This window comes from Sus scrofa, chromosome 7, assembly GCF_054392235.1.
Source record: "Sus scrofa isolate SSC_HxYL_T2T_F1_AM1 chromosome 7, Sscrofa_HxYL_maternal_Yorkshire_Landrace_v2.0, whole genome shotgun sequence".
In the NCBI taxonomy this organism is placed as follows: Eukaryota; Metazoa; Chordata; class Mammalia; order Artiodactyla; family Suidae; genus Sus; species Sus scrofa.
In genome coordinates, this window is record NC_139389.1 from 135,110,112 (window position 1) to 135,133,634 (window position 23,523).

The 23,523-nt window shown below is 42.1% G+C and overlaps 1 protein-coding gene across 25 annotated transcripts in view; it reads left to right on the top strand.

Moving 5' to 3' along the window:
* The window catches only part of MARK3 (microtubule affinity regulating kinase 3), a 110,588-nt gene that overhangs the window by 25,002 nt on the left and 62,063 nt on the right, over positions 1–23,523 (top strand). For all 25 annotated transcript variants that reach the window (XR_014811382.1, XR_014811381.1, XR_014811384.1 and 22 more), the window contains one exon: positions 17,273–17,326. Coding sequence is in view for 16 of the 25 variants with exons in the window: in XM_021081588.2 (XP_020937247.2) it covers positions 17,273–17,326 (54 nt within the window). In the remaining 9 variants the exon portion in view is untranslated. The remainder of the gene's footprint in view (positions 1–17,272; positions 17,327–23,523) is intronic.

Below are 23,523 nucleotides of genomic sequence, written 5' to 3' on the forward strand. Positions count from 1 at the left end.
TATTTTTCTTATAATCTTAATGTTTAATAGGTTATTGTGCAGGAAGGGCACATGCTTTCCTAATTTTTGTGGTGCTGGTTTTCTGCTCATCCAAATTCCATATTTACGAAAAACACTTCCAATAAAACTGCTGCCTGGAGTTCTTGCTATGGTACAGTGAATTAAGAATCTGAGTGCAGCAACTTGGGTCTCTGTGGAGGCACAGGTTTGATCCCTTTAACACACTGGGTTAAAGGATTGGGGATTGCTGCAGCTGTGGCTTGGATTCAGTCTCTTGCCTGCGAACTTACATATGCCGCAGGTGCAACCATTTTAGAAGTTAAAAATAAAACCTGCTATTAATTTCCTCTTCACGTGTGCAGTACACAATCGGTTTTTCATTTTTTTGTTTTTTGGCTGTGCTTTGCTGTGAAGTTTCTGGGCCAGGGACTGAACCCATGCCACAGCAGTAACCAGAGCCACAGCAGTGACAATACTGCATCCTTGAGCCACTGAGCCACCAGGGAACTCCCTATTTTGCCTTTTTGGACATGGTTTCTTGCATTCAGATTTTTGTATCTGCCATTCCTTTGCATAAAATACACATCAGCTTTTTTGTACAGGAATCACTTTTTCTGGAAAGTAGTCATTCATAGACTCCCTTTTCCTAGGCATGGGATTCGTGTTAAAAATTCTGATACTTTCCTTAGCATGCTTTACGTTATATTGGAATTACTTATTTAACTGTCTTTCCCCTCTTGTAGGGTAGACATCGGTATTTAAATGTGTTGGGCACATATTAAGTACTTAAATATTTGTTGAATCAATTTAATGTTAATTAACATTGGAAGATTTTTATTTATTTTTTTAAATTAATTTTATTGTCGTATAGCTGACTTAAAAAGTTCCTTTACTTTCAAGTGTACAGCAAAGTAAATCAGCTATACCTATACATAGATCCATTCCTTTTCATATTCTTTTCCCATATAGGTTCTTACACAGTTTTGAGTAGGTTACCCTCTGCTATGCAGTAGGTCCTTGTTACCCGTCTATTTTATATATAGTCGTGTGTATATGTCAGTCCCGTGTTTTATGGGATGCTTTATCCCTTCAACCCCTTTAGTAACCATGAATTGGATTTCAGAGTCTTTGAGCCTGTTTCTTTTGTATCATCCTTTGCTAGATTCTACATATTAGTGATGGTCTTTGTTTTTTCTCTGTCTGATTTACTTCACTTAGTACGATGATTTCTGGGTACATCTATGTTGCTGCAAATGGCATTACTTCATTCTTTTTTGTGGTTGAATAATATTCCATTATATACGTACCACATCTTCTTTGTGCATTCCTCTGTCAGTGGACATTTAGTTTGCTTCCATGTCTTGGCTGTTATAAATAGTACAGCAGTGAATATTCAGGTGCATGTATCTTCTTTTTATTTTATTTAATTAACATTTTTTTGGCTACCCTATAGGATATATAGAGTTCCTGGGCCAGGGATCAGACAAAGCTGCAGTTGTGACCTACATCACAGCTGGGGCAACACTGGAACCTTAACCCACTATGTTGGGCTGGGGATTGAAACTGCACTGCAGAGACCCCACTGATCCCATTGCACCACAGTGGGAACTCCTGCATGTGTCTTTTCAAATTATGGTTTTCTCTGGATAGATGGCCCAGGTTGCTGAATCATATAGTAGTTCTGTTTTTAGTTTTGGAGGAACTTCCGTACTGTTTTCCATAGTGGTTGTACCAATATACGTTCTACCAACGGTGTAAGAGGGTTGCCTTTTCTCTGCACCCTCTTCAGCATTTATTGTTTGTAGACTCTTTTTTTAAATGATTTTTATTTTTTCCATTTACTGTTGGTTTACAGTGTTCTGTCAGTTTTTTTCTGTACAGCAAAATGCCCTAGTCACACATACATATGTACATTCTTTATCTCACATTTTCCTCCATCATGTGACTAGAATAGTGTGTTTGTAGACTTTTTGATGATGGCCATTGGTGTAAGGTGGTACCTCATAGTAGTTTTGGTTTCTGCTCTCTAATAATTAGCAATATTGAGCATCTTTTCATGTGTGTGTTTGTTTTCTTGGCCATCTGTCTATCTTCTTTGGAGAAATGTCTGTTTAGATCCTCTGCCCATTTTTCAGTTGGTTTTTTTGTGTTATTGAGCTGCATGAGTTGTTTGTATATTTTGGAGTCTATTCACTTGTTCCTTTCTCCCCATTCTGTGGGTTGTCTTTTCATTTTGTTTAGGGTTTCCTTTGCTATGCAAAAATCTTTAAGCTTAATTGGGTTACTTTTTTTTTTTTTTTTTGCCTTTTTTTGGGCCCCATCCATAGCGTATGTGGTTCCCAGGCTAGGGGTTGAATCAGAGCTCTACCTGCTGGCCTGCGTCACAACCATAGCAACGCAGGATCCAAGCTGAGTCTTCGGCCGGATCCTTAACGCACTGAGTGAGGCCAGGGATTGAACCCGCAACCTTACGGTTCCTAGTCAGATTTGTTTCTGCTGTGCCACAATGGGAACTCCTGTTTATCTGTTACTCTAGGAGGTGGAGCTGAAAAGATAGTGCTGTGGATTTTGTCAGAGAATGTTCTGCCTATGTTTTTCTCTAAGAGTTTTACAGTATCCAGTCTTGCATTTAAGCCTTTAATCCATTTTGAATTTATTTTTGTGTATGGTATTAGAAGAGTGTGTTCTAATTTCATTTTTTTACTTGTAGCTGTCCAGTTTTCCCAGCACCACTTATTGGCGATATTGTGTATATTTTTTCCTTTTCTATCATAGATTAGTTGACCTTAGGTACTTTGGGTTTTTTTGGTCTTTTTAGAGCCACACCCATGACATATGGAGGTTCCCAGGCTAGGGGTCCAATTGAAGCTGTAGCTGCTGGCTTATGCCACAGCCACAGCAACTCAGGATCCCAGCTGCATCTGCAACTTACACCACAGCTCACGGCAACGCTGGATCCTTAACCCACTGAGCAAGGCCAGGGATTGAACCCGCAACCTCATGGTTCCTAGTCGGATTCGTTTCTGCTGGGCCATGACAGGAACTCCAGCCTTTCAGGGATATATTTGGTTAAAATTAGATTTTTTTAAGCTATATAAATATGGTTTATTGTTGGAATGCAATAATTTATTTTCTTTTATAATTTTTTATTTTGTCTAGAATCAGTTCTCTCAAGTTTTTTTTGTTTTTTTGTTTTTTTGTTTTTTTGTTTTTTTTTTTTGTTTTTTTTTTTTTTGTTTTTTTTTTAGGGCTGCTCCTGCAGCATATGGAAGTTCCCAGGCTATGGGTCAGAACAGAACTACAGCTGCTGGCCCACACCACAGCCACAGCAACACCCGATCCTTAACCCAGTGAGTGAGGCCAGGGATCGAACCTGCATCCTCACGGATACTAGTCGGTTTTGTTTCTGCTGAGCCACAACGGGAACTCCTTAGGTTTTTTTGTTTTTTGTTTTTTTAACTTTCTTATGATTCTGTGTATTTTCTGCTAGTTGTCCCACATATTCCAACATATCTTTCAAATATCTTCCAGTGCCCATGCGTGTAATGTAATACATTAGTTCAAGAGAGAGTAGTGGGTAGAGATTAGAGATAGCAGAATAGCTCTTTCAAGGCACAGATAAATGGGGTGGTGGCTACAGGGAAACGGCAGGCCAAGATATTTTTTTAAAAGATGGGCAGAATACCAACATGTTTGTCTGCCAATGGGAATAATTTCACAGAAAGGATAAGTTTTACCGAGGGGAGAGGTAGTGGCCTTGGATAATGTGGACAGTTTTTACCTGGAAGCAGGAGGCAAGTAGAGGGAACTATGCCAGTTCTCTGCGTATGAGTTTTTCGCTGTGGTGGTGGGAGCTGGAGGGGTTTTCTTCTCATCTCAGCTCTTTCCTTCAGTCAGATAGAAAGCAAGATTATCAAGGAGTGTGATTATCGGGAGATAGGAGATGTCAGAGGTAGACAGTTTCAGGAGAGTGAATGGGTTAGAGAAATGTAATAGCATTTCCAGGCAGCCTTAAAGCTTCCCTGAATGAAGTGAGTGATCATGGATTTAAAGTGGGAATAGACAGTACACCTGTAATTTACTCTCCAGTAACATTCAGTTAATCAGGTGCAGGCTTGGCATTTGTGGATGATTGGATTTTGTTATTCTAAGTATGGTGGAGGGGAAATGGAGCATTGTGCATTGATTTGGAATACCCCGAGGAGTGGTTGCAATGAAGGACTAAAGATTTAATTAAGTAGGAGGTAAGACCTTGAGGGAGAAGGCAGCAGTAAGAAGGTGGTGGAATCAATGGATTATAGATCCTGGTGAGTTCAGACAGTTATTCGGGTTCTAGTGAGTGGGTGGGAAAGTAGGAGGAGGTGATTAGAGAGTGGGAAACTCAAAATGAAGATTATAAGGGGTTTTTAAATGTTGGTGATTCTGAAGTCTAGGGTATAACCATGTAAGTAGCTTCAACATGTGGCTTTTTCCTCCCCTGTCTAGAAACGTTTTAAGTCTTCGCCTTTATCCGTACTGTTCAGAAATATCACACTCACTTGCCAGAGTGGGTCTTTATTCCTTGTTCCTATCGTTCATTGAACCTGAGAATCTTATCTTTCAGATCTGGAGAATTACCTCATTTGACTGTTTAAAAATCTTCATTCTGGAATGCTAATCAATCAGAGATGGAACTTTTGAAGAGTCTTGATTAATTGTTTGTTTGTTTTGTCTTTTCTAGGGCCGCTCCTGAAGCATGTGGAGGTTCCCAGGCTAGGGGCCTAATCAGAGCTGTAGCCGCCGGCCTACGCCACAGCACAGGATCCAAGCCCTGTCTGCGACCTACACCACAGCTCACGGCAGTGCCAGATCCTCAACCCACTGAGCGAGGTCAGGGATTGAACCTGAAACCTCATGGTTCCTAGTCGAATTCGTTAACCACTGAGCCACAGCAGGAACTCCTGTTTGGGTTTTCTATTTCTTTGTTTATATTTTAGTTTTGGGAAGATGTCTTTTCTTTTTTTCTTTTTTTTTTTTTCCTTCCATTTTTGGCCACCCTGTAGGGATCAGACCTGAGCTGCAGTCTCGACCTAACCTGCAGCTGTGGCAGTGCTGGATTCTTAACCCACTGTGCTGGGCCAGGGGTCAAACCTGTGTCCCAGCGCTCCCACGACGCCACTGATCCTGTTGCACCCCGGTGGGTCCTCTTTTCTTTCTTCTCTTTTGGCCCCTGCAGAGATGCTGCTGATCCTCTTCTACCACAGCAGGAGCTCCTGCTTCCAGTCTCTCTGTGAAATTTGTGTGTTCCTGTGTGTACCCTCTGTTTCCTCCCAGTTATTTCTTGTTCTCTGATTATAGTCTTTATAGTACCCAGTTCTGGTGTCATGAATGCTGTTTCTTCTGTTTACTCCTTGAGGATAGTAAAGACTTTATTCTTCCCTTTTTTTTTTTAAAGTAGTTTATATATTTATTTATTGGCTCCCTACATTGTTTCTCTCTGGGATTCTTTCTTGTTGTCTGTCTTTCATACAGAGACTTTCTTTGGAATCTTGTAATCTATGGTTGTCTGTATTTACGGTGGAACCCAAAGAAGCTGATCAGAAGCTGAGTTTGCATGCATAGGATGTTTGACCATAGAGATTTCCTGCTGGGAGTTGTCCAGTGTTTGTTTTTTTTTTGTTTGTTTGTTTGGGTCTTTTTGCCATTTCTTGGGCCGCTCCAACGGCATATGGAGGTTCCCAGGCTGTGGGTCTAATCGGAGCTGTAGCCACCAGCCTACACCAGAGCCACAGCAACGCGGGATCCGAGCCGCGTCTGCAACCCACACCACAGCTCATGGCAATGCTGGATCCTTAACCCACTGAGCAAGGGCAGGGATCAAACCCGCAACCTCATGATTCCTAGTCGGATTCACTAACCACTGAGCTACGACAGGAATTCCAGTTGTCCAGTGCTTTTACTGGAGACCTCCAGGTGTCTGTGTCTTTAGATTTCTTCTCTGGGACCATTCAGTTCTCTAGATTAAGAATCCTCAGATGTGCCTGGGAGGAGCTGTTGTCCCTTCCCTTAGAAGCAGTCTCAGACTTAATTTCACCTCCTGCCCTCTCCTGGGTCTGTTGACTTTGTGTCTGGAGCCTCATTATCTTATCTACAGAATAAATTTTTAATCTCTTTAAGAGCCAGTTGTTACTGGTTGTGTTGGGCGGGCAGCGGCATTTCCCCCCCCCCCCCCCCCCCCGCCCCACTGCCACACCTGAGTCATATGGAAGTTCCCAGGCCACGGATCATATTTAAGCCACAGCTGCAACCTGCAACCTGTCACAGCTGCACCAACACCAGATCCTTTACCCACTGCTGGAGGCTGGGGATCAAACACATGCCCCCACAGAGACAACGGATCATTAACCCACTGTGTCACTTTTGACTTTGGAATTAGCCCAGCAGCTCCCATGTTGCCTTTGGTCTCCCAGGACCTCCAAGTCTGGAGCCCTTGCGAGTTGTTCTGGGGGAAATCATGTTGTTTCTGGTTATCGCGTCCTTCCCTCTGCTCTCTCTTCTCTCTGTTTTGGGAAATTACTGAAGGCGTTCCCGTTGTGGCTCAGTGGCAACACGCCTGACTAGTATCTGTGAGGATGCGGGTTCGATCCTGGCCTTGCTTAGTGGGTTAAGGATCCGGTGTTGCCGAGAGCTGTGGTTAGGCCGGCAGCTGTAGATCTGATTCAGCACCTAGCCTGGGAACTTCCATATGCCACGGGTGCAGCCCTAAAAAGCAGAAAAAAAGGAAAGAAAAAGAAAATTACTGAAGTATCTTTCCCACTGTTGTCTTTTCAACTTGTTGTGGTTTTGTGCTTTTACTGTCGGCTTGTATCTGTCCTCTCTCCTACAGTAGAGGAGACAGCAGAGAGAGGGAAAGGTTAGATCTTGAACCTCACTTAGTCTTGGCCTTGAAGTACTCAGTAAGTGGTTGTTGGTTGTAAGAACAGTAAAACCATACCTCTTCATCCTGGAATGTGCTCAGCTTCTTGAGACCTCAGCTGAATGGGTATATATTTTAGTCACAATGTTTTATATGTGTGAAGATGGTATTAATAACTTTACAGGAATCTTTGAGACGAGAGAGGAAAAAATTCCCACAATCAGAACATTCTGATTAATACCATTTTTGTATATTCTTCATATTTTATGTGTATTTTCAATATACTTTTGGCCATAATTTTGTCTCCTGTTTTTTTTCCCCCTCAGAATTTTATCCTACGCATTTTCTTTGTTGCTACATAATCATAATTGTAGGTTTTTTTGGTGTATGCAGTTCCATTCATTACAACAACTCGAATGTTTTTGTCTCACAATTCCATTAAACCTTTCAAATTGAGATCTTATAAGTTTTTGTTTATTTGGGTTATACCTGTTGCTGTTTACTGTATTAGGAGTTCAGAGTTCCCATGGTGGCACAGCAGGATTGATGGAATCTCCGCAGTGCCAGGATGCAGGTTTGATTCCCAGCCAGCATCTGGCATTGCCACAGCTGCGGCATAGGTTGCAACCGTGGGTCAGATCTGATCCCTGGTCCGGGAACTCCGTATGTCACAGGGCAGCCAAAAATGAAAAAAAAAGGAAAAACTTAGCACTAAGAAACTTAAAATACATAATAATTCATTTAAAATAATAACAGACCTATTACATGTTGGTAAATAAGTGTGTTTTTACGAGAACAATTTTCCAAAAAAATTGAGAAGAATGGCATTAATTTTTTGCAAGCCTTTTTAATGTCTGATTTAATAGAAATGAGCTGGATTTTCATATCTGCCTCTGCATTCAGACTTAAGCCCAGGAGACAGCATCTCAGGGAGCCTGAGAAACCGCTCTGAGAAGCTGAGGTGAGGAGGGAGGATGTATGGGCTGCCTTTTGCACAAAGGGAAGGTAGTAGGAACAGAAGATTCGCCGATAGCCAGACTTAGAGAAGAGGAGCCGGACTGACAGAAGAGGAAGCGGCTGGGCGTACTGGGATCCCTGCTCTGACGCCACCTCAGCTGGGGGCCAGTCTTCTTGGTTTCTTTCCCGAACTCCCTCAGGGCTCGCTGGCCTACCCTTGGGGGTGGCTGTTCCCGCAGAGACCGTGACATCTTTTGTCCACTGACAGCCCGGGTGGCTCTGCAATACTGCCGCAAAGTCGTGAAGGTGGAGGGAGGTGTTTGCAGCCGGGGACAGGTCTCCTGAAGGCGACTCCTAGTCACAGACGTCAGTCGTCACCGGAGGACTCAGTGTCTTCCTAGACAGGAGGAGGTGTAAGGCCTGCGCCCACAAAATCTCGTCTTGGGTTCCCGTCGTGGTGCAGCAGAAATGAATCCGACTAGGAACCGTGAGGTTGCGGGTTCGATTCCTGGCCTCACTCAGTGGGTTAAAGCTCCGGTGTTGCCGTGAGCTGTGGCGTAGGCTGGCAGCCGTAGCTCTGAGTGGACCCCTAGCCTGGGAACCTCCATATGCCGCGGGAGCAGACCTGGAAAAGGCAAAAAGACCAAAAAAAATTTGTTATAATTCTCACTTAAAAAAAAAGCTTCTCTTAAAAATACCTAACTGGAGTTCCTGTCGTGGCGCAGTGGTTAAGGAATCTGACTAGGAACCATGAGGTTGCGGGTTCGACCCCTGCCCTTGCTCAGTGGGTTAACGATCCAGCGTTGCCGTGAGCTGTGGTGTAGGCTGATGGCTACGGCTCTGATTAGACCCCTAGCCTGGGAACCTCCATATGCTGCGGAACGGCCCAAGAAGTGGCAAAAAGACAAAAAAAAAACAAAAACAAAAACAAAACCCAAACTATCTGAAGACCCGTTCTTCCAGTTTTTCCAGTGCACAGAGTGCCTCCTTCCTGGTCTCCACCCTGAGCTCCGCTCACAGGTGCTGCAGGTCAGCAGCTACAGTGGCTCAAGTTTTGCTCCATGTAGAGACTGAGGGCGAGTGCCAGACTTCAGTTCCTAGGCCTGGGGTCGAATCAGAGCTGCAGCTGCTGGCCTACGCCACAGCCATAGCAGTGCCAAATCCGAGCTGCGCCTGAGACCTACGCGACAGCACATGACAACGCTGCATCCTTTAACCCACTGATTGAGGCCAGGGATCGAACCCGCATCCTCATGGATACCAGTTGGGTTGTTTCTGCTGAGCCACACTGGGAACTCCTAAATCAGTGTTCATAGTGACTTTGCAAAACGATAATTCACATTAATAATAATTTGAATCAGTTGTCTCTCTTTTTTTCTTTTTGAAGAGAAGGCTTAATTATCACTGGCATTTTCCCCTAAAAACAGATATATGGGAAGGGGGTATTAGAAAAGATCATAGGCTTTGCTTATGTGTCTGATTCTTGAAAACATTCTCAGGAGTGGGGAACTAAGAAGCAGGTAGAGAGCTGTGTGAGATGTGTGGAGGTGCCCTGTGGCTAGGAGGAAGATTGGCCTCCACTGTGGGTCCTTCCATGTACACAGCAGAGAATTAATTTTCTCTGGTTAGTAAAGCTTTTCCTGGATTGTACCCTTCTTTGAGCACACTCTAGGCTAGTATGTGCCCTGCTGTATGTGCCTCTGACTTTTGTCTTCCAAAAGTTATTTAAAATCACTTGTCTGCTAATGGAACTTCAAGTCTCCTTGCCATTTTTTGTCATTTTGTCTTTATTGTTTAATTGGACTGTCAGATGGGAGAAGAGAGAAATGCATGTGATTAATATGCCATTTTTAACCAAATGTTCTCATGGATACAAAAATATTTTTTTTGTTTATTTTTGTTAAAGTTATACAGTTTAGTAGGAGTTCCTGTCATGGCTCAGGGGTTAACGAACCTGACTAGTATTCATGGTGACATGGGTTCGATCCCTGGGCTCACTTAGTGGGTTAAGGATCTCAGTAGGTCTCAGACGTGGCTCAGATCCTACCTTGCTGTGGCTTTGGTGTAGGGCGGTGGCTGCAGCTCTGATTCAACCCCTGGCCTGGGAACTTCCATATGCCTTGGGTGCAGACTGGAAAAGAAAAAAATTTTTTGCAAAAATAATAAAGGAGTTCCCATAGTGGTGCAGCGGAAACGAATCTGACTAGGAGCCATGAGGTTGCAGGTTCGATCCCTGGCGACACTCAGTGGGTTGTCGTGAACTGTGTTGTAGGTCGCCGAATTGGCTCAGATCTGGTGTGGCTGTGGCTGTGGCGTATGCTGGCAGCTCCAGCTCCAATTTGACCCCTAGCCTGGGAACTTCCATTTGCCACAGGTACGGCCCTAAAAAGGCAAAATAATAATGATAACGATAATTTTAAAAAAGTGTTATCTCCCCCCTCTTTCTAATCTCTTAAGATGGCTACTTTCAGTCTTTTAAACTGATTTTTAGGTAGACTTAATGGCATGTTTTATTCTTAATTAGTTTTCAGTTTTAGGTATCATTATGGACTTTTCATTATGGGTCATAATTAACTTTAAAGAATTCATCTCTTTTGAAATATAGCACACATCCAGAAAAAGTGCCCAAATTTTAAGTGTACAGCTTGACGAATTATCATCAGGTAAATACATTTATATAACCATGACCCAGAACAAAAATATACCCAAGGCCCTCCCTTCTGCCTCCTTCTAATTATTTCACTGCCCTTCCTCCCCAAGATAATCACTGTCCTGACTTCTAAAACACAATATAGATTATTGGTTTTTTTCTCTTAAAATTATACTCAGGGAATCATACAGTATTTATTTTGTGTCTCCCTCTTTTAGTCCATCTTGTCCTTATGATGTGCACCAATTTTTGTTGTGTGTTGTTAGGTTTTAATTGGAGGTTTTATTTTGTAACCAGCTGTTGTAGTTGATAGCTTGGTTTCCATTCATTGCTGTGGATTGAATTGTATCCCCTGAATGCATATGTTAAAGCCTATTTGGAGATGTGGCCTTTGTGGAAATAGTTAAGGTTAAATTAAGCCATAGGGCCAGGCCCTGATCTGATAGGAGTCATCCTTACAAGAAGAGATACCTAAGAGCTTGCTTTCTTCACTTTGTGGGGACACAGTGGCAGAGTGGGCATCTGCAAACCAAGAGGAGAGGGCTGTGCTGGCACCTTGGTCTCTGGCTTCCAGCCTCCCAAACTGAGAATTCTGCTCTTTCAACCACCCAGTCTGTGGTATGTTTTGTTACGACAGCCAGAGCTGACTAATGCCATTCTTCTGAATTACTTTGTCCTCTTAAAGGACTTGGGATCTTTTTTTTTTTTGCCTGCCCCTTTAGTGGTTGTAGATGCTTTAACGTTTGTCAGGAGCAGATCGTAAGGATCTTCTGAGCAGGAGTCAATTGACAGGACATGGAAGACAAGGATTTTTCTCCAGTGGGTGTTTGCCGTGGGTTTGTAGGACTCTTGATTTGAGGAACGTTGGGGGAAGACCTTCTTATGTGTAAGCTCTCTTTATCCCTATTTTGTAATTTTCCACTTTGCTTTAGACAAATAAATGGAATAAATGGAATTTCCCGGAACTTTACACAAGTGGCAGGGACACTCCTGTTGCATCACCTAGTGAACTCCCTTGACTATGAGTGCACATGGGCACACCCACACCCCCTTCACAGCTTTGGGAACCAGTCTCTTTCTTGCGATGTCCCACGGTGGCTGCCTCTTTTTAGTGACCTTGCGATTTGAGCTCTTCAGGCTCCAGCCCTGGACCAAGATTATTTTGGTAGTTGAATCATCCCAGCAGGAAACTGGAAGGAAGAAGGGATTAGGAGCTTCCACTTAGGTTTCACTGCCTCACATACACACGTCATGTTAAATGATAGTGCTTCGCTCCAAGGACACTGGCTTTTGATAAGCTGACTCTCTTCTCTACAGTTTGATTTAGCTGTATTTAACTCAAAACATTTTGAGCTCTGGTTTTTTACTGTAGATACTGTTTAAACAACAGTACTTAAATATATGAAAATATATAATAAAATCAGAATAGACTCTGTAGACAGTGGATATTGAGCAGAACCAGAAGAACTGGTGATCAAGGGGCCTATCATGAGAATAGAAGCAAAGTCTCAGAAGGTCAGAGGGAAGAGGAACTGGAAAGGCAGCATGTTTGGAGGATTTGTCCATGAGAAGGAGAAGGAAAACAGGATTGTGGCCAGAACAGTGTTATCTAATGGGCTTCTTTGGAAATTGGGAGATTGAGGTATACAACATAAAATTACTTATGAAAGTAAGGTTTGGAGAACATTGATTCATTCAACTTTAAAATAATGAAAATTGTAAACCATATCGGTATTTGGTAAAATGCCAGAAACCCTGTTTCTCACTGTTCTGTCTCTGTCTCTAATGTGTGTATGGTTTCTGATGTGAGTGTTCAAGGCCTCAGCTCACCTCAGCAAGCATTTATATTTTTTTAGAACCACACCCACAGCATATGGAGGTTCCCAGGCTAGGGGTTGAATCAGAGCTACAGCTGCTGGCTTATGCCACAGCTCGTGGCAACGCTGCATCTTTAACCCATTGAGCAAGGCCAGGGACCGAACCTGCGTCCTCCTGGTTCCCGGTCAGATTCATTTCCATTGAGCCATGATGGGAACGCCTCAGCAGGCATTTACTGCGTGCTTCTCATGTGCCTACCTGTGGTGTGGTAGGACTCTCACAGTGAGCAGGATGGCTTCTCAGTGGACATATGCACAAGGTGATCATTGGTTTCATATTCCCACAGCCGGTGTTTCCATTTCTGTTTGCCCGCCCTAGTTCCCATAAGACCTAATGTTTTCCAGATACAGAGTTAGAATTCTGACTACTTTTCTGCAAGCATGCACACTCGTTAGCTCTCCCCTGGTCCATCAATTCTGATTTTTTTCTCCCCCAGGTATAGTTAAAGGGGTAGAGGGTTCCTCCTTCAGGGTCAGACTCACTTTTTCTTTAGCTCCCTTGGAGGTTAGTTGGTTCATAGGGAGTAATCAGATAACATGGGCAGATGGAGGCTTTAGACCAGGTGAATCAGTTTAAAAAAAAAAGTGTAGTTCAGCAGTTCTCAAAGGAGGAAGGTGGACCCTGGAGGTCTTCTGAGACCATTTTAGGCGGTCTGCAGAGTGAGAGCATTGTGGTAACACTATCAAGACATTATTTACTTCTTCCATTCTTATGAGCGTGAAACAGAGTTTTCCAGAGGCTTTGTGACCTGTGATACCGTAAAAGATTGACTGCAGGAAGAGACACGCAGATTTCACTGACATGTTATTTATAGTAATGTAATAGAGTTATTTTTTCAATTTTTTGTGACAAAATACTGTATTAACTTAAAAAAATTTTTTTTTGGTTTTTTTGTCTTTTTAGGGCTGCACCCGAGGCATATGGAGGTTCCCAGGCTACGGGTTGCATTGAAGCTATAGCTGCCAGCCTACACCACAGCCACAGCAAAGATCTGAGCCACATATGCAACCTTCACAACATTTCACAGCAAAGCTGTATCCTTAACTGACTGATCGAGGCCAGGGATCGAACCAGTGTCCTCATGGATACTTGTCGGGTTCATAACCACTGAGCCACAATGGGAACTCCTTAACTTTTAAAATGTTTATTCCAGTGATATTAAATACATCCATAATGTTGCGCAGCCATCACCCCATTCATTTTCAGAACTCTTTTCAACTTGTAAAACTGAAACTATACCTGTTAAACATTAACTCCTCGTTTCCCTCTCCCACCACCCCCTGCAGCCACCATTCTGCTTTCTGTCTACGCTTTAGAATACTCTAGGCACCTCATCCACGTGGAGCCACACAGTATTCGTCCGTTTGTGACTGATTTCACTCAGCATAGTGTAGAGTTCATCCATGTTGTAGCCTGTGCCATACTTTCCTTCCTTTTTATTTTAGTTTTTTTATTAAAGTATAGTTGATTTACAATGATTCTTCAATTTCTGTTGTACGGCAAAATGACCCATGCACACACAGTTCCTTGTGCTGTGCAGTAGGGCTCCATTGCCCATCCGTTCCAAATTTAACAGTTTGCATCCAGAAACCCCAAACACCCTGTTTATCCCACTCCTTCCCCCCCCTCCCTTGGGAACCATAGGTCTCCTCTCTTTGGCCATGATCTGTTTGTTTTGTAGATAGCACCATCTGCCATACTTTAGATTCCACAAATAAATGATATCATACGGTATTTTTCTCTTTCTGGCTTACTTCACTTAGTATGAGAATCTCTAGTTCCTCCCATGTTGCTGCAAATGGCATTATTTTGTCTTTTTTAATGGCTGAGTAGTATTCCATTGTGTATATATGTACCACATCTTGATCCATTCGTCTGTTGATGGACATTTAGATTCTTTCCATATCTTGGCTGTTGTGAATAGCATTGCAGTGAACATAAAGGTGCGTGTATCTTTTTGAATTACAGTCTTGTCAGGATATAGGCCCAGGAATGGGATTGCTGGATCATATACTAGTGTGTTTTTTGTTTTTTTTTTGTCTTTTTTGTGGATCTGCTCCCATGGCATATGGAGGTTCCCAGGCTAGGGGTCGAATTGGAGCTGCAGCTGCCAGCCTACACCACAGCCACAGCAATGCCAGATCCGAGCCATGTCTGTGACCTCCACCACGGCTCATAGCAATGCTGGGTCCTTTACCCACTGAACGAGGCCAGGGGTCAAACCTGCATCTTCATGGATACTAGTTGGATTCGTTTCCACTGCCGACAATGGGAACTCCCGTGTGGTAGTTCTATATTTAGTTTTCTGAGGAACCGCCATACTCTTTCCCTAGTGGTTATACCAGTTTACATTCCCACCAACAGTGTGTGGGGGGTACCCTTTTGTCCATACCCTCTCCAACACTTGTTATTTGTTAACTTGTTAATGCTGGCCATTCTGACCAGTGTGAGGTGCATAGTTTTGATTTGCTTTTCTCTAATAGTTAGTGATGTTGAGCATCTTTTCATGCGCCTGTTGGCCATCCTTAAGTCTTTGGAGAAATGTCTGTTTAGGTCTTCTGCCTATTTTTCAAATTGGGTTGTTTGTTTTTTTGTTGTTGGCTTTGAGTTGTTTGTGTATTTTGGAGATGAGGCCCTTGTCACATTGTTTGCAGAGATTTTCTCCCATTCTGTGGGTTGTCTTTTCTTTTTTTAAAAAAAGATTTCCTTTGCTGTGCAAAGCTTTTGAGTTTAATTAGGTCTCATTGGTTTATTTTTGTCTTTACTGTCATTATTCTAGGAGGCAAATGAAACAAGATGTTGCTGTGATTTGTGTTGAAGAGCTCTCTGCCTGTGTTTTCCTCTAGGAGTTTTTCTACCTGGCGTTATAGCTAGGTCTTTAGTCTATTTTGAGTTTGTTTTTGTGTGTGGTGTTAGGGAGTGTTCTGCTCTCATTCTTTTACATGTAGGTGTCCAGTATTCCCAGCACTGCTCATTGTAGAGACCATCTTTCTTCCACTGTATGTTCTTGCCTCCTTTGGCACAGATTTGTTGACCATAGTTGCTTGAGTTTATTTCTGGCCTTTCTATTCTATTTCATTGATCTGTTTTTCTGTTTTTGTGCCAGTACCATATTGTTTTGATAACTGTAGCTTTGTAGTATTGTCTGAAGTCAGGAAGCCTGAGTCCTCCATTTCCGTTTGTCTTTTGAATATTGCTCGTCTAGTCGGGTCTTTTGTGTTTCCATAAGCAAACTTAATTCAGTGCTTATATTTACACTTTCTCAGTTTTCATTTGTAATGTGGTGAATATTGATAGATATAACCATATTTGAGGTCATTATATTCTTTATATTCTTTAATGTAAAAGGGTCCAAAAAGTATGAGAATCACTGAAAAAAAATCCTGCTGTATAGCACAGGGAACTATGGCTAGTCACTTGTAATGAAACATGATGGAGGGTAATGTGAGGAAAAGAACATATATGTGTGTCTGACTGGATCACTTTGCTGTACAGTAGAAATTGACAGAACACTGTAAATCAAATATAATGGAAAAAATAAAAATCATATATGAAACAAAAACAATAAAACAAAAGAATCATTGAAAAAAATCTTTGAATGCTTTCCCCAGATTTTGACCACAGTCCCTTTCTTCAGTGTGCTTACTGGGTCTCTGTTCTGAAGGACACACGGTAGGAACACAGTTTTACCGGTAGAGGGCCAGATCATTTGTGGTTCTGGACGTGAGGTGCAAGGCTGGGTTAGTTATGTTCCGCAGTTCATGGCAAAGCTCTGTCTTCACTTCAGTTCCCTTCTGTCCCTGTCATTACCCCCAGCCCCCTTCATGATGGTCATGGTTTCTAGTTCTGGATATCCATAGTTCACCTTTAAGCAAGAAAAAGTGGAGTTCCCTGGTGGTCTAGTGGTTAGGGATCCAGCATTGTCGCTGCTATGGCACAGGTTTGATCCCTGGCCTGGGAACTTCTGCATGTCTTGGGTGCAGCCCTCTCCACCCTCTCCCCAAAAAGACAAACTTAGTAGGTGAGGATGTAGGTGCAGTCTACTTAGTAAATATTAGTAAAACTTAAATTTTTCTTTTTTAAGATAGACCTTATTTGCATGAAGCTTCTCTTATCAATTGTAAAATATTTATAAAATGTCAAGTATTATTGTAACTAGTTGAATTTTAAGTTTCAGGGTTTGTTTACTTGCTTGCTTTTCAACAATGCTACATGTCTGGTCATTTATAAAGTATTACCAGTTAGTCTATAATTACCAAATTCTTTTTTTTTTTTTTGGTCTTTTTAGGGCTACATTTGCGGTATATGGAGGTTCCCAAGCTAGGGGTCGCATCAGAGCTATAGTGCTTTTCCGCTGAGCGTGGTGAGGTCGGTGAGCTAACGGCTGTGAAAGTGCATTTACATTATCATAAGTGCTCGAAGCACTGAACCGGTGTGACTGTGAAGTTCCCCAGTGGCCTGGCAGCTGGGACTGCTGGGACCTGAGCTCCTGCTGTGGCTGGGATTCCCTCCCTGGCCTGGGAACTTCCTCCTGCCATGGGGGGAAAAAAAGATGTGATTGTGAAACAGAAGCATTTTTTTTTCAGCAGCCATTTCCTGAGAACCTATTTTCCAAACCTCTCTTTGCCCTTTGAGGGACACTGAGATGAAATTATGCCATTCTGTTGCCAGCCACAGCCATGGCAACGTGGGATCGTAGCTGCGTCTGCGACCTACACCACAGCTCACAGCTCAAGGCAATGCCTGATCCTTAACCCACTGAGCAAGGCCGGGGATTGAACCTGTGTCCTTGTGGATACTAGGTTCCGCAGTGGATTCATTTCCACTAAGCCACAATGGGATCTCCCAAATTCTTAAAATCCATAAGTATTTATTAATTTATCTTTTTCTAGGTTGCAATAAAAATAATTGACAAAACTCAGTTGAATCCAACAAGTCTACAAAAGGTAAGATTGGTCCAGTGTCCAGTATTTTTTCAGTGATTTTCAGTGTTAATTGCATCTAATTTGTCCCTCATTTACCTCTACTATTGTCTGTATTTGTTGTGTTTAGTACAGTAAAACTTGCTCTTCCTCAAATGCATGCAGTTTAAGTTTAATATTGTTTACATGTGGTATTGTAGTAGTGTTGGATTTTTTCCTTTCAGTTGAAGATAGGATTTTTAAATGTTCTAGATAGCCTAAACTGAAGGGTGTACTTTTAAGTCGAGTATTCTAAATATTGACTAGAATGGTAAAAAAGACAACATGTCTTCATGTAATTAGTCTTAGGCAAAGTGATGCATCTTTCTTAGAGCTAATACTGAGTATTTAAAGTCAGCACTTTGGCTTTATTAAACTACCATAATATGACTGAGGAGTGATGATTAGTTCATGTAAAAGGAGAATACCGTAGTTGAAGGCATGTAGGTAGTGTATGTTGCCATTTGTATTAACTGATGTAGACTAGAAGTTCTCAACCCTGGAGCGTGTTAAAATCAACGTCCTGGTGACTGCCCTGTGGGGGTGATTCAGTTGCTCAGGTAGGGAGGGCCTGGTCATAGGTATTGCATTGGTACATCAGTGAATGATGAATGGTCTTCATAGTAAGAGCCTTCTGGTGCTTTTTAGTTTTGCAAAGCATTTTTACGTATTTCAGCTCATGGTAGTTGGAGGTACAGAAACCATGAAATAAGAATACTGCCACTTGGCTGAATGTCTAACTTGACGTTGAGCAAGTCACGTAACTTTCTGCACCTTGAGTTTCTCATCTTTAGAAATGGGAATAAGTTCACTAAGAGGAATAAGTCAGAAAGACAAGTACTACATGATTTCACTGGTATGTGGAATCTAAAAAACAAATAGACAAAATAAAATACAAACAAACTTACAAAGAGAACAAAACTGTTGGTTGCCAAAGGGGGTTGAGTGAAATAGGTAAAGGGGATTGAGAGATACAAATGTGCAGTTGTAAAGTAAGCAGGTCATGGGGATGTAGTCAGTAACACTGTGATAATTCGGCATGGTAACAGGTTATTGGACTTGTCGTGGTGATCATTTCGCGATGTATTTCATTGTCAGATCACTGTGCTTTACAGCCGAAACTAATCTAATGTGTTATGTCAACTCTCTGTCCACTAAAAATACGTAAATGGAGATTTAATCTTCCCATGATGGATATATTAATGAAATAATACATATAAAAGAACTTTGTAAACTGCAAAGCAAGTATATGTAAGGTATTTTAAGTGTAATGCCCTATGTACATTCCTGATGTATTTCTAATGGTTATTTTCCTTTTTATTTTTTTAATTGCTTTTTAGGGCTGCACCCATGGCATATGGAGATTCCCAGGCTGGGGGTCCAATCGGGGCTACAGCTGCTAGCCTGCACCACAGCCACAACAGTGCAGGATCTGAGCTGCATCTGCGAACTACACCACAGCTCATGACAACGCCAGATCCTTAATTCGTTGAGCGAGGCCAGGGATCGAACCATGCAAACCCACAACCTCATGGTTCCTAGTCAGATTTGTTTCTGCTGCACCACGATGGGAGCTCCCATTTTTATCATAATTTTAAAGCTGTGTGTGTGTGACAGAGAAATAGGGAGGGAGAGAGACTTTATCTTACAATGAAAATGTTATTTAAACAAGTGGTTCTAGGGCATGTTGGGCCCTCAGGGGTTCTCAGGGTGGCCCTGGGAAGGTCAGAAAATTACAGTCCTTTGTTCTGAAGATGAAATTGTATGCATTTCCTTAAGTTTCATTTCTTCGTATATCTAAGGACTTGATACTAACAAGTTAGGAGTTCCTAAAGTTTGGTATTCAAAACTAAAATTAACATATAAAAAATTTGCAGAATTTAGTTCATCTGATGATGCTAAATCTTTATTCATTTGTACCAGTAGATAACTGGAATTCTAGCAGTTTTCTAGGAATTTTATTGTAGTGTTGTCTTGAAATTGTGTTAAAATTTTTGGTTGCTTTTTTCATTTTTGGTTATAATTTTTAATTGCCACAGTTCTTTTTTATTATTATTACAAACTTGTATTTGTCACATCATTATCAGTTTAGTACATGGAAGTTGTCTGTCAGCCGGATGGGGTGATTGTGCCCATTCGCATCACGATTAATTGCGGCACATAAGTAAGACTCTAAGCTTTGTTTGTGGTATAGTTCAAGTATGAACCATCCACAAAAGATTGATGCTAAAGACACATCTGTCTCAGTTAAGTAGTTTGATAAGTATAATGTTTTCCATTTATAGGACATCTTTTTGTGTGTGTGTGTGTGTCTGCCTTTTTGCCTTTTCTAGGGCTGCTTCTGTGGCATATGGAGGTTCGCAGGCTAGGGGTCTAATCGGAGCTATAGCCACCAGCCTACGCCGCAGCAGCGCGGGACCTGAGCCGTGTCTGTGATCTGCACCACAGCTCACAGCAACGCCGGATCCTTAATCCACTGAGCAAGGCCAGGGATTGAACCTGCAACCTCATAGTTCCTAGTTGGATTCATTTCCACTGAGCCACGATGGGAACTCCTATAGGACACTTTTAAATCATGTGTTCATTTCTTATAAATTAGAAGCATTCTATAACTATTTCTTTCAGATTTTTCTTTGCTAAGTTCCTTTTCCATGGAAAAGTAATAGCAGAGTGAAGTATATCTGGCATCTTTTGCCTTTGGAATAGTTGGTTCTTAGAATTTTTTTTCTTCCTCAGCACCAGTCACAGTTGCATCACACTGGCATTGGGAACAGTGTTTTTGTTTTTGTCTTCTCTTTTTAGGCCTCCCCCAGGGCATATGGAGGTTCCCAGGCTAGGGGTCCAATCGGAACTATAGCCGCTGGCCTACACCACAGCCACAGCAACACAGGATCCCAGCCCACACCATAGCTCATGGCAACTGCAGATCCTTAACCCACTGGGCGGGGCCAGGGATCGAACCTGCGTCCTCATGGATACTAGTCAGATTCGTTTCCTTTGAGCCACAATGGACACTCCTGGGAACAGTTTTTATATTGTGATTTTAAACTTTGGGGTTTAGCGCATGGCCTTAGGAGCTAAGATTTATATTAAGGAACATTTCTGTCATCAACAATGACAATATGTAATCTCTTTGTACTGCCACTACTAAAAACTGTGGACTGAATAGCAGTGCTTGACCACAGGTGTTAAAACTGTCTATTTCAAAATATTTGCAGTATCCTGGCTTATTACACATTAAATCATGTACATTTAGTAAAGACATATAAGTAAATCTGAGTTGACGGCATATTTGTAAACTTGTTATTTTCACTAACAAGTTCATTTTATCTTGTTAATAAATGTTATATATTTTAATATATTTTATATAATATAAATTATGTTTGTTATATATTATATTAATTTACATATAAATAAATGATACTAAATGTTAAATTCTAGTAAGTCATTTCTCCATTGTTTTTGTACTTCTCAATTTCTGCATACTATTCCTGAGACATTTTCTGTTCATAAATGTCTTTTAGGTCAGTCTTTAAAGAACTTTGTAATATTGTGTTTCTATAATTGTGTTGAAAACAGCAGGAATTTTGAAACTATTAGTCTTCTTGGTTTTACAAAGTCATTTTTAGCTTTGATTTGGTTATGTGCAGGTAATCTTGCTGGGTCTTATTTTATTAAATCTGAGTCTGTCATTAAGAAGCAGGTCATGGCTCCTGTTTTTAAAGTTGTGTTTACCTACTCAGAAATACTAGACTTTATTAAGATATGCCAGGATACCAAGTGTAACCTATCTAAAGTTATTAGCATTCTTTTTGAATCTTGGAGTAGAGTGCTCACAGGAAGAGGGAGTAGAGAGTAATGGTTAGGAACACAGGGAGCAAAACTTCATGGGCTCAGCTCTGGGCTCCGGCCTAGCCCAGCTGTGGGACAGACAAGACGCCTCCCTGTATCGTAGTTTCCCTGTTTGTAAAGTAGGAACAAAAACAGTACCTCCAGGGCTGGAGTGAGAATTGAATAATACATGAGGGAGGGACCTTAAGAGAGCTGAGTATAGTCCCTGGGCACATGGTCAGGACCTAGTTGTATTTAGTGTGTGTCCTGTTGAGTATTAGTGGGGTTTTACTGGCCACACCCACGGCATGTGGCAGTTCCCAGGCCAGGGAATGAATCCACGCCACAGCAGCAACCTGAGCCACTGCAGTGACAACGCTGGATCCTTACCTTACTGCACCACCAGGGAACTCCCTGCATATTAGTTTTTTGTTTGCTTGGTTTTAGTGGAGTGGGTGATGTTTTTTGTTTTTAATTTTACCCTCAGAAAATAAATAAAGCTTAAGAATTGAATGGTAGGGAGCTCCCACTGTGGTGCAATGGGAATGGCTGCATCTTGGGAGCTGCTGAGACATAGGTTTGATGCCCGGCACAGTGGGTTAGGGATCTGGTGTGGCCACAGCTGTGGCTTAGGCCACAGCTATGACCTTCGTTTGCTGGCCTAGGAGCTCCATATGCCGTGGGGTGGCCAAAAATGTGTGTATGTATGTATACACATGCGTACACATACATATATACATATATAGAATGGTAGGTCTCTCTTGAAGGACTTAATTGTAGTAGAGTACTTCTGATAATCACTAATGTTTTCACGTTTAGCATATGTTGGTAACTGTGTTAGCTCATTGTATTAGTTTGCTCAAGCTGCTATAATAAAATATGGTAGGTGGCCATGGGTGGCTTTAACAACATATATTTCACACCATTCAAGAGGCTGGGAGCCGTCCAGGATCAAGGTACCAGCATGGTCAGGTTCTGGTGAGCGCTCTCTTTGGGGCTTGCGGAGGGCTGCCATCTCACTGTGTCTTCACAGCAGAGGGGGGAGTGGGTGTTTGATCCTATGTGCCTGCTCTTGGATGTCTCTTCTTATAATGGCACTAATCCCACCATCATGACCTACCCTGATGACCTCATCTAAACCTGCTTAATTCCTGAATGTCCCATCTCCAGATAGCTCATTGTCGGACAACTTCACGAGGTAAGTTCTGTCATTTGGGAAAGAAAGGCCAAGGAGATAAAGTAACCTGCCCAAATTCCCCTTGCTAATAAGTGATAGATTACTTGGGCAGTCATTTTTATGATGGGTGTAGTTAGCACTGATTCTGGCATTAATTAACTCTAAATGAAAACATGTTCCCCACAGTTCAGATAATAGACCACTTGCAGTAAGCAGTGTCCTAGGTGTGTTGGCTAAATAGGAATTCCTTGGCATTAGATACTAGAGCATGTGCTTCCCATGTGCTTATTACACAGTAGGCGTTTCACACTAGCTCGTCTGACAGATGTCTTTTCATCTTCATGCTCTCGTAGGGAGTAATACCATCTTGATTTTCCAGGGAGGAGATAGACTCTGAGAAGGCCATGTAGTCAAGCTTTCTAGTTAGTACAGAATGGAGCAAAGATGTAAATCTTAATCCGACTCCAGAGTACATGCTCTTTCTACTTCGTTGTGGCACCTTACTGTAATTAGTTAAATTTCCCTAATTGAGATGGGGATCCACCTGAGGCCTTTCTTTGTAGTAGCTAGGAAGACGCCAGGAAATAGTTGCAAGTCTGAGGGACTGTTTCAAGCACTTAAAGAGAAGTAGGTCTTTATACCCCACCTCCCCTTGCAAACTTCCGTTAAGTCACGTTTTTGTGCAAGTTTTTATTCAGGTTTTCATGTAACACTCACTTATGATTAAATACCTGTTGTAAGCCAGGCACTGTTCTAAGCATTGTGGGTACGACATTGAAATAAAATGGAGTTCCTGTTTTTCTGGAATTGACATCATAGTGGAGGAGCAGCAGTAAACACATAATGTCATGTCAGTGCCATTAAGAAGAATACAGTTAGAAGTATTAGTATTAGCTGTATTTTCTTACTTTCTGTGTTCTTAATGCCCTGGCATCTGAGGCCTTGCTAACCTGGGAGAGACTACTCCCCAGGGCTGGCTGATTTCTGGAAACTGAACTGCTGCCCTGTGAGTGCACTGTTCGGGTGCAGACGAGCCAACGCCAAGCCCCTACTCTGAACCATCTCCTCTTCCTGGCTCTTCGGCGCCAGGAGGCAGTAGTTCTCTGTCCTCAGCATTCCAGAGCTGAGGGTCTACCAGACATCTAGAAACCATTGTTACACCCCAGAGCCTGCT